This window comes from Schistocerca nitens, chromosome 9 (assembly GCF_023898315.1).
Source record: "Schistocerca nitens isolate TAMUIC-IGC-003100 chromosome 9, iqSchNite1.1, whole genome shotgun sequence".
In the NCBI taxonomy this organism is placed as follows: Eukaryota; Metazoa; Arthropoda; class Insecta; order Orthoptera; family Acrididae; genus Schistocerca; species Schistocerca nitens.
The window spans coordinates 23614977-23631107 of NC_064622.1; the positions used below are offsets into that span (position 1 = coordinate 23614977).

At 40.9% G+C, this 16131-nt stretch overlaps 1 protein-coding gene across 3 annotated transcripts in view; it reads left to right on the top strand.

Annotated features, from left to right (window-relative positions):
- The window catches only part of LOC126203465 (acetyl-CoA carboxylase), a 440754-nt gene that overhangs the window by 349031 nt on the left and 75592 nt on the right, over positions 1–16131 (top strand). For all 3 annotated transcript variants that reach the window (XM_049937783.1, XM_049937782.1, XM_049937781.1), the window contains 2 exons: positions 7924–8215; positions 14312–14469. In XM_049937783.1, the coding sequence (XP_049793740.1) occupies positions 7924–8215; positions 14312–14469 (450 nt within the window). The remainder of the gene's footprint in view (positions 1–7923; positions 8216–14311; positions 14470–16131) is intronic.

The window sequence follows — 16131 nt, forward strand, 5'->3', positions numbered from 1 at the left end:
CGGCACTCCATTTCTCTGCTTGTTACACCGTCTAGTTCAGCCAGCTGCTAGCGGAGCACTACCTGCTGACTGTTCAGGTGTTTTAGCAGAGGAGGGTATCTGCTTCAGTGAAGCTGGCAAAACCATTTACACACTGGAGCACAAAGAAGTAACATAGGGTTTCGCCAATTCTGTTTAAAAAAAAAAAAAAAACCTACAACTTCTCTATAAAGTAGATTAAATCAGTTTTTATCGGTATCCTACGTATATGTGTGTGACACTGATTGTCTGCATGTCACACTGTATGGTGTTATACACACAGCACCTATAGGTTAAGTGGTTTGGAGTTCAAGAACTTTGGTTTTTCATAAGCTTCTGTGGTGAATGAAGCTATCTGCTTCAGCACAATTGGTAAGAAATGTTTGCACATGAGGACACTAAGAAGTTTTGAGTGATTTTCCCCACTGTTACAACATAAGCAAGCTGCTTTTTCTAGTTCTGGCATTATATACATTTCCAAATGTTTTCTCACACCATTAATTCGAAAGTACGGTAGAGCACTTGCCACAAAATCTGACGCAGTATTTAGCAGATTCACAAAGGGCATTGACGGGTAAGTCAAGCTGTTTTCTGTGGTGTTACAGGAATATATTAGATCCATTAAGGAAAATTTGTGCGGACTGGTTAAAATCAGAAGTTCGCAGGATGAACAGGATATTTCATATAATACTTTATGACATATCCACTGACGTACACCATTGATGATAATTTAACAACATTAAGCTGTTTATATAGAAAAAGATATATAGAACTCATTATTAGCACGTGGGAAAAATACACTCCTGGAAATGGAAAAAAGAACACATTGACACCGGTGTGTCAGACCCACCATACTTGCTCCGGACACTGCGAGAGGGCTGTACAAGCAATGATCACATGCACGGCACAGCGGACACACCAGGACCCGCGGTGTTGGCCGTCGAATGGCGCTAGCTGCGCAGCATTTGTGCACCGCCGCCGTCAGTGTCAGCCAGTTTGCCGTGGCATACGGAGCTCCATCGCAGTCTTTAACACTGGTAGCATGCCGCGACAGCGTGGACGTGAAGCGTATGTGCAGTTGACGGACTTTGAGCGAGGGCGTATAGTGGGCATGCGGGAGGCCGGGTGGACGTACCGCCGAATTGCTCAACACGTGGGGCGTGAGGTCTCCACAGTACATCGATGTTGTCGCCAGTGGTCGGCGGAAGGTGCACGTGCCCGTCGACCTGGGACCGGACCGCAGCGACACACGGATGCACGCCAAGACCGTAGGATCCTACGCAGTGCCGTAGGGGACCGCACCGCCACTTCCTAGCAAATTAGGGACACTGTTGCTCCTGGGGTATCGGCGAGGACCATTCGCAACCGTCTCCATGAAGCTGGGCTACGGTCCCGCACACCGTTAGGCCGTCTTCCGCTCACGCCCCAACATCGTGCAGCCCGCCTCCAGTGGTGTCGCGACAGGCGTGAATGGAGGGACGAATGGAGACGTGTCGTCTTCAGCGATGAGAGTCGCTTCTGCCTTGGTGCCAATGATGGTCGTATGCGTGTTTGGCACCGTGCAGGTGAGCGCCACAATCAGGACTGCATACGACCGAGGCACACAGGGCCAACACCCGGCATCATGGTGTGGGGAGCGATCTCCTACACTGGCCGTACACCACTGGTGATTGTCGAGGGGACACTGAATAGTGCACGGTACATCCAAACCGTCATCAAACCCATCGTTCTACCATTCCTAGACCGGCAAGGGAACTTGCTGTTCCAACAGGACAATGCACGTCCGCATGTATCCTGTGCCACCCAACGTGCTCTAGAAGGTGTAAGTCAACTACCCTGGCCAGCAAGATCTCCGGATCTGTCCCCCATTGAGCATGTTTGGGACTGGATGAAGCGTCGTCTCACGCGGTCTGCACGTCCAGCACGAACGCTGGTCCAACTGAGGCGCCAGGTGGAAATGGCATGGCAAGCCGTTCCACAGGACTACATCCAGCATCTCTACGATCGTCTCCATGGGAGAATAGCAGCCTGCATTGCTGCGAAAGGTGGATATACACTGTACTAGTGCCGACATTGTGCATGCTCTGTTGCCTGTGTCTATGTGCCTGTGGTTCTGTCAGTGTGATCATGTGATGTATCTGACCCCAGGAATGTGTCAATAAAGTTTCCCCTTCCTGGGACAATGAATTCACGGTGTTCTTATTTCAATTTCCAGGAGTGTATATCTAAAAACACAGATGATGTGACTTACCGAACGAAAGCGCTGGCAGGTCGATAGACACACAAACAAACACAAACATACACACAAAATTCAAGCTTTCGCAACAAACTGTTGCCTCATCAGGAAAGAGGGAAGGAGAGGGAAAGACGAAAGGATGTGGGTTTTAAGGGAGAGGGTAAGGAGTCATTCCAATCCCAGGAGCAGAAAGACTTACCTTAGGGGGGAAAAAGGAAAAAAGGACAGGTATACACTCGCGCGTGCACACACACACACACACACACACACACACACACACACACACACACACACATATCCATCCGTGTCCGTGTATGTGCGGATGGATATGTGTGTGTGTATGCGAGTGTATACCTGTCCTTTTTTCCTTTTTTCCCCCTAAGGTAAGTCTTTCCGCTCCCGGGATTGGAATGACTCCTTACCCTCTCCCTTAAAACCCACATCCTTTCGTCTTTCCCTCTCCTTCCCTCTTTCCTGATGAGGCAACAGTTTGTTGCGAAAGCTTGAATTTTGTGTGTGTGTTTGTGTTTGCTTGTGTGTCTATCGACCTGCCAGCGCTTTCGTTCGGTAAGTCACATCATCTTTGTTTTTAGATATATTTTTCCCATGTGGAATGTTTCCCTCTATTATATTCAATCATTATTAGCATGCGTAGATTAAAAAAAAAAAGTCAAACTTGGCAAAAGTGATTTACATAGGGAGAAAATTTTACTTTCTAAGGATGATATACTAGATTGCTCTAATAATGGTAGGAGCATAAGAGAGTTTTAATAAACACAAAGACTTACGTTGCATTTCGCACATGGCAGCTTGTATCTGGGTAATATGAGCTGGCAACTGTTCTTTCTCTTTGTTTATCTCTTGACTATTGGGTGTTGATGGTTTTGCATGTGAATTTCTCCATACTGGAAGTGCTTTTTCATCCGTATCTGTATTGGTACCCAAAATCACTGATAACAAACCTGCTTTCAAAATTCTTTTCATGCTAAAAGTCACTGTTCTGCAATCTAACATGTCGTTACTGCCGGCTGTTTGCCGCAGTCCACTGAAGAACATTTCCACACAGTCGCTGTTAAAACTGTGACTGAGGACAAAGTGAAAGCCATTATTTAGCATATATTTTATGCATTCAATTGTTGAGGTAAATGTTAGTTTTTATTGCTTCATATATTTCATTACTTAGGAGTTACTTCTCAGATCTAGTGCATTCATTTTTAATAGAGTCTAGGTACAGTAGGAATTGATTTTGTAGCCATTCTAGCCTTTCACCGTCAATTGAAAGTAATTGCTTTCTGCCATCATTGCGAATTCGTGTATGATGTGATGTATTGCTAACATCATGAAGTGTATACCATTTTAACACATGCTCCATGTATTTTATCATAGCTCCTGGAAAAATGAAATCCAAAGCTTTCTCGTGAATGTGACTATTGTCTTTAAGCTTTAGTGCAGGAATTATTTCTGGCGAAAAGGCCTGCTTAGCACGCTTAACGTTCATTTATTCTAAGTTAGTGGGATCAGTGTGCTTCGTAGAAAGAAAAGTGACAGGTTTTATAATTTCTGAAGCTTGTAGTTTGTACAGCTGTTTCGCGTATTTCCCAGAAATCACTCCCTTGCCATCAAACATAGCTCTTTCTAAAAAGAGAGATCTCAGATTCTTTAAAATGTGACACTGATTGAAAGTTAGAAACAGCGGCCGTTCAGTTTTCTGGACGTGACACTCTGATACAGTGATTTACTTCCGCGCAACTTTTCATCATTTTGGTGTTTCTTTTATGATTATCTGTTACAATGCGAAGCACAAAAAAGCCACATTGTTCGGTCTTGTGAATCAAAGACAACATAAGTTTATACAGTTGTGCACCAGAAAGTTGTTTAGTGAAAAAATATGCTGCTGGCAACCTGAATTTAGTTGAAAGTCCACTTATCATGAAACATAACAAACGATTAGCCAGAATTGGTAATTTTCTTTGCCCACATTATTTTGACTCGCTACCATTTTCAAGATGCTGCTCCTGCATTGCATCTTGTTCTTGGAAGAATGCATCTAATTTCCTGTCCTACTGGAGTTGTTGCTTAATTGATATTTCATCAATTACTAAGCGACATAGCATCTCCGCCTTGTTTAGACGGGTAGCTTCTGCTTCCAACTTTGACTTTATCGGAGGTGTAACTGCTGTCTCCTGTGAAATATCACCAACAAACCGAGAAAGAGTATGGTTACTGGGCAATTTTAGCACAAAATCTCTGGCATATTTTAACCTTTGGGAGAGCAGTGTTGCCAAGTGACGCACTGTTTTATTACATTCTTTCCCCAGTGCGGCAATTTTTTATCTTATTTTTTATTTGCACTAGCAAAAATTCAGTTTTTAAAGTCTTACTTTCTTGTGATAATGACCCCAGGGTTTTATGATACTCATTATTTTCATATATCTAAAAACAAAGATGATGTGACTTACCAAATGAAAGTGCTGGCAGGTCGACAGACACACAAACAAACACAAACATACACACAAAATTCAAGCTTTCGCAACAAACTGTTGCCTCATCAGGAAAGAGGGGAAGGAGAGGGAAAGACGAAAGGATGTGGGTTTTAAGGGAGAGGGTAAGGAGTCATTCCAATCCCGGGAGCGGAAAGACTTACCTTAGGGGGAAAAAAGGACAGGTATACACTTGCGCACACACACACATATCCATCCACACATATACAGACACAAGCAGACATATTTAAATATGTCTGCTTGTGTCTGTATATGTGTGGATGGATATGTGTGTGTGTGCAAGTGTATACCTGTCCTTTTTTCCCCCTAAGGTAAGTCTTTCCGCTCCCGGGATTGGAATGACTCCTTACCCTCTCCCTTAAAACCCACATCCTTTCGTCTTTCCCTCTCCTTCCCCTCTTTCCTGATGAGGCAACAGTTTGTTGCGAAAGCTTGAATTTTGTGTGTATGTTTGTGTTTGTTTGTGTGTCTGTCGACCTGCCAGCACTTTCATTTGGTAAGTCACATCATCTTTGTTTTTAGATATATTTTTCCCTCTATTATAATCATTATTTTCATAGTGTGAAAGTTGTTCTGATAGCACGCAGATGTTACAGTCCTGCCTTTTCAAGCTGCTCTTTAGTCTCCATGCCCTAGTTTTCTGTGACCTTAGTTCTTTTTCTAAGAGTTTCAGTCTGGAAAGCATGTTGTCTTCTGTCTGAACTCCGGCTGATGTGACTTCATTTGATGGAACGTTTGTGCAGGTTTCTTGCCCAGAGTCTGCACGTCCTTTGTGTTTACGGTATATGTGATTATTTGGAGGCTTCTTTTCAACTTGTCGTCTCGGTATTACAGTTATGGGAATTTTATGGGGAGGATAATCAGGAAATCTGCTAGGAATTCTAACTGTTTTGAGAATCTTTATCTTGGAACTTGATTTATAATCTGCCTCCATAAAATGTTCACTGCAAACTACTGATGAGTTTGTCCGTGTATTAGGCATGAAGTTACCTCGAGAAATCAGTCTTGACCACTTTTGCCTTAGGCTGTTATTAATTGAAAACTCATGGTTGATGCCAACCGTTTTTACTTTTTCGTTTTTGCAGAATGGTACGCAGCAGTACGGCATCTGTAAAAAAATTACTGATTTTCAGACTATTATACGTCGCAGAAGCGTAGTAGCAACATACTTTTATTTCAAATATTTCTACCTATCGGCAACATGTACAACTGTGGTACGAGTGGAAATACTACAAAATTTTTAATATTATATGCTTTCTGTATTAGTTACTGTACCTTGGTTAAAAGATGACTTTAGTTAGATGACAATCTTCGGAAATAATAATGCAGCAAACCACTATTCACACACAGATAACATCACCCACTGTTCACAGCCTACACAAGCACATTAAATATAGCAACAACAGTTCCTCAGTACAGTCCGATAATGCCTTTGCATAGCGTACTATTAGTCTGGGAACAGCTGGCCAGTGGCACCGTGTGCAGCAACTGTGGGAACTTCCACAGACATGCTAAATCCCATTAGATTCTGCGAAGTGCCAATGCTGTTAACAGCATACTAATGGGCTGTGGCTTGACATTTGATTATTTACAGTTACTAGGACCTTTATTCCTGAATTAAGTTAGAAAAATATCATTAATTGACAAATAGAAAACATGTTTTCATTTTAACAAGCTAACAGCCATGTATTTTGCATTTCAGCTAGATATCTGGAACCTTCGTGTAGGTTACTTATTCTAATTCATTGCTGACTCCTTGTCATTATTCGAATTTTTGCTCTCAGATTAAAAAAACAAAAAAACTCTTTGAACTTAACATTCCATGTCAGCTGCTGTTTTCTGTGTCCTTAGGACACAACTTCATATGGTCCAATTATGTCATTGGTAATTGATCTAATTGTGTCACATCTGATACGGATTCCCTTTGTTTTAGCACGCTAAAGTCTTTCAAACTTAAAAAAGTTCATTTTTATCCTACGATTATACTCCATTTAAATTTTCGAGATCTGCGCCACCTTAATATGATATTAACAATATTATGAAAAGCATAAATTGCTACTCATTGTAAAGATGACACAGTGAGTTGGCAGACAGACACAACAAAAAGACTGAGCTTTCGGTCAGTATTGTTAATATTCCAACCTGGAATTCCCGTTGTTTAACATGTTTTAAGTTATACTCTCACTTCTTTTGCACAAGTTCGTTTACAAAATGGATTTTGACACTATAAAAATGTTATGAGACACCATGATTCTCAGCGGGTTAAAAAATATCCCATCAGGTTGGGGATGTTTATTTTGTGTTAGTATTTTATCAATCAGAGTAAATACTCACCCTGTGTTAAAGTTAAAAATTTTTAGTTACTGCAGCCAATTTAGCAACCCTGCCCCCTTCGCCATTTCAGTCATTTATGCAATATTGTTATCTAAGGAAAGGTCAATGACTCGGTCTTATCTACTGTTGTGTCAGATGTACCTCAAACACAAAACAATTTGGATGCAAGTGTGTGATCACTAATTCCATAAGTAACTAGAGTCTTATTTTAGTAAATGAACTCTAGAGATCATAAGCAGAATCTCATTTCCAGTTGCTGCCATTGAAGTATAAATAAGAAAATTTCAGTTGTGGTAGAGGCGTGTATTATTATTATTATTAACATTATTATTGAGTATGACTCAGTACTGCATTGTTGTATAACACTGAAACAGGCTTTGGTCTACTTGAGACAGCAGCTATAACAATAATAATTTACGACATGGAAGCTTTAGCTGATTGGTGACAGGTTTATTAATATGTATGGGATAATTTTCCACACTGAAATAGTTATTTTAGATGAACATTACCTTGAAACTGCCATTTAAGTGTAGAATATTATCTTTCCCAGATATCACAAGATATCTTGCTTGTTGTAATAAATTCCAACATCTCTACAGGAACAGAACTCGTGTGCTAATATTACCTGAAGAGTCAAGCTATTGTGGCAGGATAAAGTACTTAGCAACATTCAGTGTGTTCCTGTTGATTCTGAAGAAGTACTTTTTCCAAAAATTTGACAATTTATTGTCCTCTTATGCACTTGTGTGCATTATTTACTTTTATATTTTGTGACTAGTAATGAATTTTTCTAGTTTTGCAGCATTGGCACAAATTTATTGTTTGTTTTTCCAGGATTGCAAGATACACTACAGAAGCACAGGACGTCGAACTGTCTGCCGTCGCTCCAACTGCAACCTGGCAGCGAACTGGTTGCATGGCTGCATTTGAGACTTTTGAGCAATTTGAACAACATGCAGATGAGATGTTAGATTTGATTGAAGACTTTGCTTCACCAGCTACTGTCTCCGCGAGAGTGCTGGATGCACTTGAAAGTGGTGGCAGTGAGTCGCGTGTGTCTACCAGCATAAACATCAGCATGTCTCTCGGAGACAATAGGGCAAATAGTCAAGATCTAGAAGACAGGGTAAGCATGCACTTTTACAAGAGGAAAAAGCTAATTTATTCTTATTGTTGCATAGGAATTACCTCCACGAATATATTTGTGGAAGGATTTCTTGTAATCCTAAGTTGACTATCATTTTCTTTGGCAATTTTCTATTACTTCATCTTCCTATTATGATTATGTAAACATCTGTCTGAGGTGCCATGATTACTGCTTCACAGTACATTTATTCCCTCATGAATTTTGTTGTAAATAATCCACTTCAGTTCAAAAGGAACAATGATGTACATAATTACAATACCAGAAGGAGAAATGACATTCGTTAATTCACATTAAGGTTTTCTTTAGCACAAAAAGTGCTGCACAATGTGGCAGCTAAAATTTTGGATAACTTACCCAATAGTATAAAATGTCTGATATACAAAGAAGTAAAATTTGAAAACAAACTGAAAAAGTTCTTCTTAACAACTCCTTCCATTCTGTAGGAGAATTTCTATTATTGTGATGTGTAAAAGTGGCAGGTAGGAGTTACTAACTCACATCTGTATATTTAATGACGATAATAATAATAATAATAAAACTTATAAATGTTTAGCATATAGCCATATTTAGAAATTAATTTGTGATGTGACTGTAAAATTATTCATTCCACATTGTTACGATTTATCGTGCAAATGATCCTTGCTAGATGAAACTAACTGTTACCCACATGTATTTGTTTTTGGCTACTTATTGCCTCTCCTTTCTCATCATAACTACCAGTGGAGTCACTGCTAGTAATCAGTTCTTGTCTTGTGTTGTTTCATGAGTTAAAGACTCATCTCCATAAAGTAAGTACAGTAGATGGCCAATAATCGAACCCTGTTGGACGCCCTTTGTAATTTTTCTCCATGCAAATGATGTGGTGTCCCTCTTTGTAGTATTCGAACAACCAGGGTAACTTTCTGTATTCTGTTTCTTAAATAAGAACTAAATGAGGCATTTGATGAACAGTTTATTCCAAAAAACTTAACTTCTGTTATAAGAGTATGAATATTATGAAGAGGGAAGTTGCTACTCGCCATATAGCGGAGATGCTGAGTTCCAGATAGGCACAGCGAAAAGGCTTCACAAATAAGCTTTCGGCCAATGAGGCCTTTGTCAGAAATAGACGACACACATACACACACACACACACACACACACACACATACACACACACACACACACACATATAAATGCAAACGCAACTCTCACACCCAACTGGGGAGTCTCTGGCAGCTGAAATCACACTTGGCCGCCTTCAGCTGCAGAGACTCCAGACGTACGTGTGTGTGTGTGTGTGTGTTTGTATTTTTGACAAAGGCCTCATTGATCGGAAGCTTATTTGTGACAGTATTTCTGTTGTGCCTATCTGGAACTCAGCATCTCCGCTATATGGCGAGTAGCAACTTTACTTTTCATAATATTGTTGCTCTCCATCCTGGATTCTCCATTGTTTGGTCATAGAATATTATAATTTCACAATTAAATGCCTTCAACAAATAGCAGAAAACCCTAACTGGTGATATTTTATTGTCTAAAGAGTTTGTTATGAGCTCGGTTTGTGTAGAAATAACTAATTCAGTAGAGTGGTCCTTTTAAAATGCAGACTATTTGTTAAACAGTGGAAAGTCCTGGATGGAGCGATGTCAATATTATGAAAAAGATAGTTGCTACTCACCACTTTTGTTGTGCCTATCTGAAACTATTTGCTAAGTATCCCAGTATTTCAGAAGTTGGTGACAATCCTTGAGTTGATTAACTTCTCAAAAATTTTGGAAAAAGGAAGGAAGATTAGGGTTTGACATCCCATCAATGTCAAGGTCATAAGTTATGGAGCACATGTTCAGAACATTACAGGGATGGGGAAGGAAAACGGCTGTGTCCTCTGAATGGAACCATCTTGGCTTTTGCCTGGAGCAATTTAGGGAAATCACGGAAAATGCAAACTGGGATGGCCAGACACAGATTTGACTTGTGCTACTGAAAGCAAGTTGGGTGTGGTAACAACTTCATCACCTTGTTATAACAGATAAAGTAAGGGCAGTATTATGAAAAAGACAGATTGCTACTCACCATGTTGTGGAGTTGTTGAGTCGCAGACAGGCACAACAAAGACTGCTACACAAGTAAGTTTCAGCCAAAAGACCTCCTTCTGGAGTACACACACACACACACACACACACACACACACAAAAAGAACCACTGTCTCTAACTGCAGAGGCTGGACTGCTATGACCTCAGTGGCAATATGTGTATGAGTCCTGTTTGTGTGAATGCGTGTGTGTTGCTACTCAATGTGTCCACTATATGGTGAGTAGCCTTTTCATAATACTTTCATTAATCCTGGATTTCCATTTGTGTCATAAATTAAGTTGTTTAATTAACTCATTTGCTTTATTGTTTTATCCCCATTAATAAAGCAAGTTGATGTCACTTTTCTCTTTATTATTGTAAGATGAATTGGGAATCTGTGTCAATTTAATTTCCTTTAATGCTATCTGCATTTGACCTATCAGTGTCTCACCTGATGCCAATAACTACAGAGATTTGCCATTGTGTGCTGGTGCCCCACCTTATATTTTCTGCTGGTAGATCTGATAACTTGTATCTTCCTGGTATTCCACTTTATTCGTGTTTAGCTCACCAGCTCTTCAGAATCTGTTATATTCAAACTCACATCAGTGCATCCCTGGTTAACCTGTTGGTTTATTCACAGTGTATATGCCCTGAGACAATTGGGAAATCCAGAAAAAAAACCGGGAATTTTTTCACCCAGGAATTTTTAAGAATTCCGGGAATTTTTAAGAATTCCGGGAATTTTTAAGAATTCCGGGAATTTTTAAGAATTCCGGGAATTTTTAAGAAATCCGGGAATAAGAACCAAGATTCTAACAAAGAATATTACAGTATCCCGCTACTGCAGAATAATACTGCAGCAGTAAAACATGAAGGAGAGAAAAAAAACCAAAATAATACTTAAGTCGCAAAGTAAATTTGCCATTTGCAACAACAACAAAACACGGTGCACCCACAAACATCTGCGAACAGCAAAATGTGTCAAAGGCTTTGGGACGAAGATTACGCAATACTTCATAACAATAAAATGCTTCTGATGAGCATGGTGTCACAACTGTTTAGATTAGTTTCTTTTGATTAGTTTCTTTTGATTAGTTGCCAGTGGGCTCATGTGCACGTACAGTTGAGTACCGTATGAGCAGTATCTTCTCCCACTTCTGACTACTAAAAGTGTGGCTATAAACTATATTGGCAGAAGCAACAAGAAGTCATATGCTACCAGGAAACATTTTTATGGTTAGCTGCCAGATTCGTGCATGGGCAGAGCAGTCAGAGTTGTACAGGGGAGGGTAGCCTCCACACAACCTGTGTTAACGTTTAGTGATTTTGATTTTTCTTCTTCGTTTAGACCTTTCATGTTATATAAACACAAAATTGAGCTATAAAGTGAATTAAAATAATTCACAATTATGGAACGCTAAAATACGTTATTAGTTTCAGTTTTCTTATTTCCACATTTTTGGCAGTCAAGCATTAATCTCCTTGCAGAACAATGAAGCTATTTTTGCCGTCTCGCTAAAGAAATTTGACTTTTATTAATCTTTTCCACAGAGGCAGTCAATTTATTTGAAACGATGTCCTTCATTCCACACTATTGGCTAGTTTCAATTGTTTGCTGAATTTCAATTTCTGGCACACAATGGTATGACAATGGTTTGAAAAGTTTTCAAATGGAATAGGAAAAAAGTACTTACATCACTAAAACTTTTTTTTAATTTTTCAATGTAGTCTCCTTGTAGATTAATGCACTTCGTCCAACTATGTTCCAGTGCCTTGACCCCATCTCGAAAATTAGTTTCCTCCAGGCCTGCAAATTAGTTGTCAACTCCGGCTATCAATTTTTTGTTTGAAGTGAATCTTTGTCCACAAAGAAAAATTTTCAGTTTTGGGAAGAGTTGGAAGGCTGATGGAGCCATATCAGGTGAATAAGATGGGTGTGGCAACAATCCATACCTTAGCGAAGGCACGTGTGTGGGTGCGCATCAAGAGTCACAGCACCCATCTTGCAGACAATTTTTTAATTTCTAATTCTTCAGTTAAATGTGCTATACCCTTTCAGATGACATCTGGCTAGCCTGAGCAATTTCATGCACTTTCAATTGGTGATCCTCCACGAACATTTTGAGCACTTTTGCAATGATTTCTGGAGTAGTGACACGTCTTGGCCGATCACTGCGTGGATCATCATCCTAGCTCTCCCGACCAAATTTAAATTCATTTGTCCAATTAGTGACAGAACAGTTGAATATGAAGGAGCAGAATGTCCTTTTCTTTCATACCTTTCTTTACAAAGTACTTAATCACTGCTCAAATCTCAATTTTTTCCATCTTCGCACATCGCTATTATGGGGAGGGGGGGGGGGGGCAAAAGCAGAGCCACGTCACCACCGCAGCTCTCTTCCAAGAGCACCGACAAGGCACGTGCTTACGGACAACTGTCCAATGAATATCACCTGAACAACTCATTGCGCTAGCGCTGACCTCTTGTGGTGATTCTGACAACTTTTCAAACCATCCTCATATTATGCCATAATAAAGAACACAACATGAGATAATACAGTAGTGATATTCCGAGAAAATTTACATCATAAAAACCTCATCGAAAAGCTTAATATCAGGTTGGGGCCTACTTCATTGTACATACGTAAGTGCACTTTAAGCCAGATTATGCATTTTAGTATGGTTTACGAAATTCTGATGTTCTTAGAGTATCCTCTGATATCCTGTTTCTGGTAAGATCTCTTATTGCTTTATATGTACGTACGAACATAGGGGCTTCCTACGTCACAAGCTGTAATGCCTGTTTTTTGGTGCTCCCTGGCAACTGCTGAAACGAACCTATTTCTAACAGGTAATGTGAATGATGGTTTTGAAAAGCATTACTTTCAAAGTAAAATTTCTTTTACACAAAATGGATTATGTTATGTTTGAGAATGTGTGATGAATTTCTTAAATCACAGATTGTTTGACTCTAATTTAAAATTTAACACTGTGGGGACCAGACACTTGGAAGAATTTTGAGCCCAGAGAACCAGAAATTTGTCATTATTAAAATTTTACTGGGACATTTGTGTGGTATATCTTTAAGTGTAACATGTGCAAAAGAAGATTAATATTATAGGTGAAAGCTTAGCTTTTCTTGTAGCTTATTAACCTTCGATACAAATGTCATGTGACAAAGATTAGCTTTTCTTGTAACTACACCATGCATATTAATTTAAACCATTAACTTTTCCTATTTGTGTGTTTGCGCTACTTAACAGTGATGTTGCGATTGGCTTTCTACATCATGTGCCCTATGTTCTGAATATCTGCTGTTATCGCCTGGCAAGATCATGTGACGAGCTATGATTGGCTTACAAAATCACATTGCAATCTCTATTTCAGTGTTTCAGAAATGAATCTGCTGTTTTTGGTGGAATTTGAATTTATACTTTCACAATACAAAAATATACAGTGTGCAATAATACGAAAATATGCAGCATACATGATGCTGCACGTCGGAGATCTTTCAAAAGAGTGTTTTTTTTCCCCCTTACATAACGGGAAGTTCGATAACAGTTTATAAAACCTTAGCCATTGAAAGGGCTGATGACTTTTAAAATTCTGAGTGAAAGTATACTGACACTTAAAACAAACAAAAAAGTGAATTTTCACCTGGGAAAAAAACTGTATTTTTTAAGTGGGAAATTCGGGAAAATCTGGGAATTTTCTTTCCTTGTCCGCATATACATTCTGTTTATTGCTTACTTTCTGTCTATTACTCTGTTTCATATACTACTTATATAATCAGAAATATTAAATGATACAGTGCACAGACATCTATGCTCAAAGAACTCTTGTATGTTTCACCTCACTTAGCAATTTTCTACTGTGTTACAGTATAATAAAGTAGATTTTAAAATTTGCTGCGCAATGTTTTATTCAGTGGTGTGTTACAGCGTTGTTGTACAGTAATAATGTTAAAATATCGATTGGCATTGATTTGCAATGAAATATGTTGTATGGTATTTATAGCTGGTGGAGCCAATTCATATAATTAATGTTGGAGTTAAGGATAGAGGAGACACAGATGATGCAACATTGAGCAGAAGATTTGGAGACTTTTGTGCCAGACACATAGATGAGCTCAAACGAAGAGGGATCCGTCGAATAACATTCCTTGTGCTCATCAGGCAAGTGCAGTAAATATGTACTTGTGTATGTATAAAACTTACAGTACAAGAAATGCTGTTTTTATATATGTTGAAGGAACATTTCACAGAACTTGGCAAATACACTCCTGGAAATTGAAATAAGAACACCGTGAATTCATTGTCCCAGGAAGGGGAAACTTTATTGACACATTCCTGGGGTCAGATACATCACATGATCACACTGACAGAACCACAGGCACATAGACACAGGCAACAGAGCATGCACAATGTTGGCACTAGTACAGTGTATATCCACCTTTCGCAGCAATGCAGGCTGCTATTCTCCCATGGAGACGATCGTAGAGATGCTGGATGTAGTCCTGTGGAACGGCTTGCCATGCCATTTCCACCTGGCGCCTCAGTTGGACCAGCGTTCGTGCTGGACGTGCAGACCGCGTGAGACGACGCTTCATCCAGTCCCAAACATGCTCAATGGGGGACAGATCCGGAGATCTTGCTGGCCAGGGTAGTTGACTTACACCTTCTAGAGCACGTTGGGTGGCACGGGATACATGCGGACGTGCATTGTCCTGTTGGAACAGCAAGTTCCCTTGCCGGTCTAGGAATGGTAGAACGATGGGTTCGATGACGGTTTGGATGTACCGTGCACTATTCAGTGTCCCCTCGACGATCACCAGTGGTGTACGGCCAGTGTAGGAGATCGCTCCCCACACCATGATGCTGGGTGTTGGCCCTGTGTGCCTCGGTCGTATGCAGTCCTGATTGTGGCGCTCACCTGCACGGCGCCAAACACGCATACGACCATCATTGGCACCAAGGCAGAAGCGACTCTCATCGCTGAAGACGACACGTCTCCATTCGTCCCTCCATTCACGCCTGTCGCGACACCACTGGAGGCGGGCTGCACGATGTTGGGGCGTGAGCGGAAGACGGCCTAATGGTGTGCGGGACCGTAGCCCAGCTTCATGGAGACGGTTGCGAATGGTCCTCGCCGATACCCCAGGAGCAACAGTGTCCCTAATTTGCTGGGAAGTGGCGGTGCGGTCCCCTACGGCACTGCGTAGGATCCTACGGTCTTGGCGTGCATCCGTGCGTCGCTGCGGTCCGGTCCCAGGTCGACGGGCACGTGCACCTTCCGCCGACCACTGGCGACAACATCGATGTACTGTGGAGACCTTACGCCCCACGTGTTGAGCAATTCGGCGGTACGTCCACTCGGCCTCCCGCATGCCCACTATACGCCCTCGCTCAAAGTCCGTCAACTGCACATACGGTTCACGTCCACGCTGTTGCGGCATGCTACCAGTGTTAAAGACTGCGATGGAGCTCCGTATGCCACGGCAAACTGGCTGACACTGACGGCGGCGGTGCACAAATGCTGCGCAGCTAGCGCCATTCGACGGCCAACACCGCGGTTCCTGGTGTGTCCGCTGTGCCGTGCGTGTGATCATTGCTTGTACAGCCCTCTCGCAGTGTCCGGAGCAAGTATGGTGGGTCTGACACACCGGTGTCAATGTGTTCTTTTTTCCATTTCCAGGAGTGTATAATTTATCTAAGAAGAAAAAATTTGGTTGTTTTACCTCTCATTCGTATTGCTCAATACAAATATTTTGTTGTTGTCATGGCCATGCAGAAGTCACTGTAAAATTACAAGGGGATAGAATGACCGGCCAATACTTA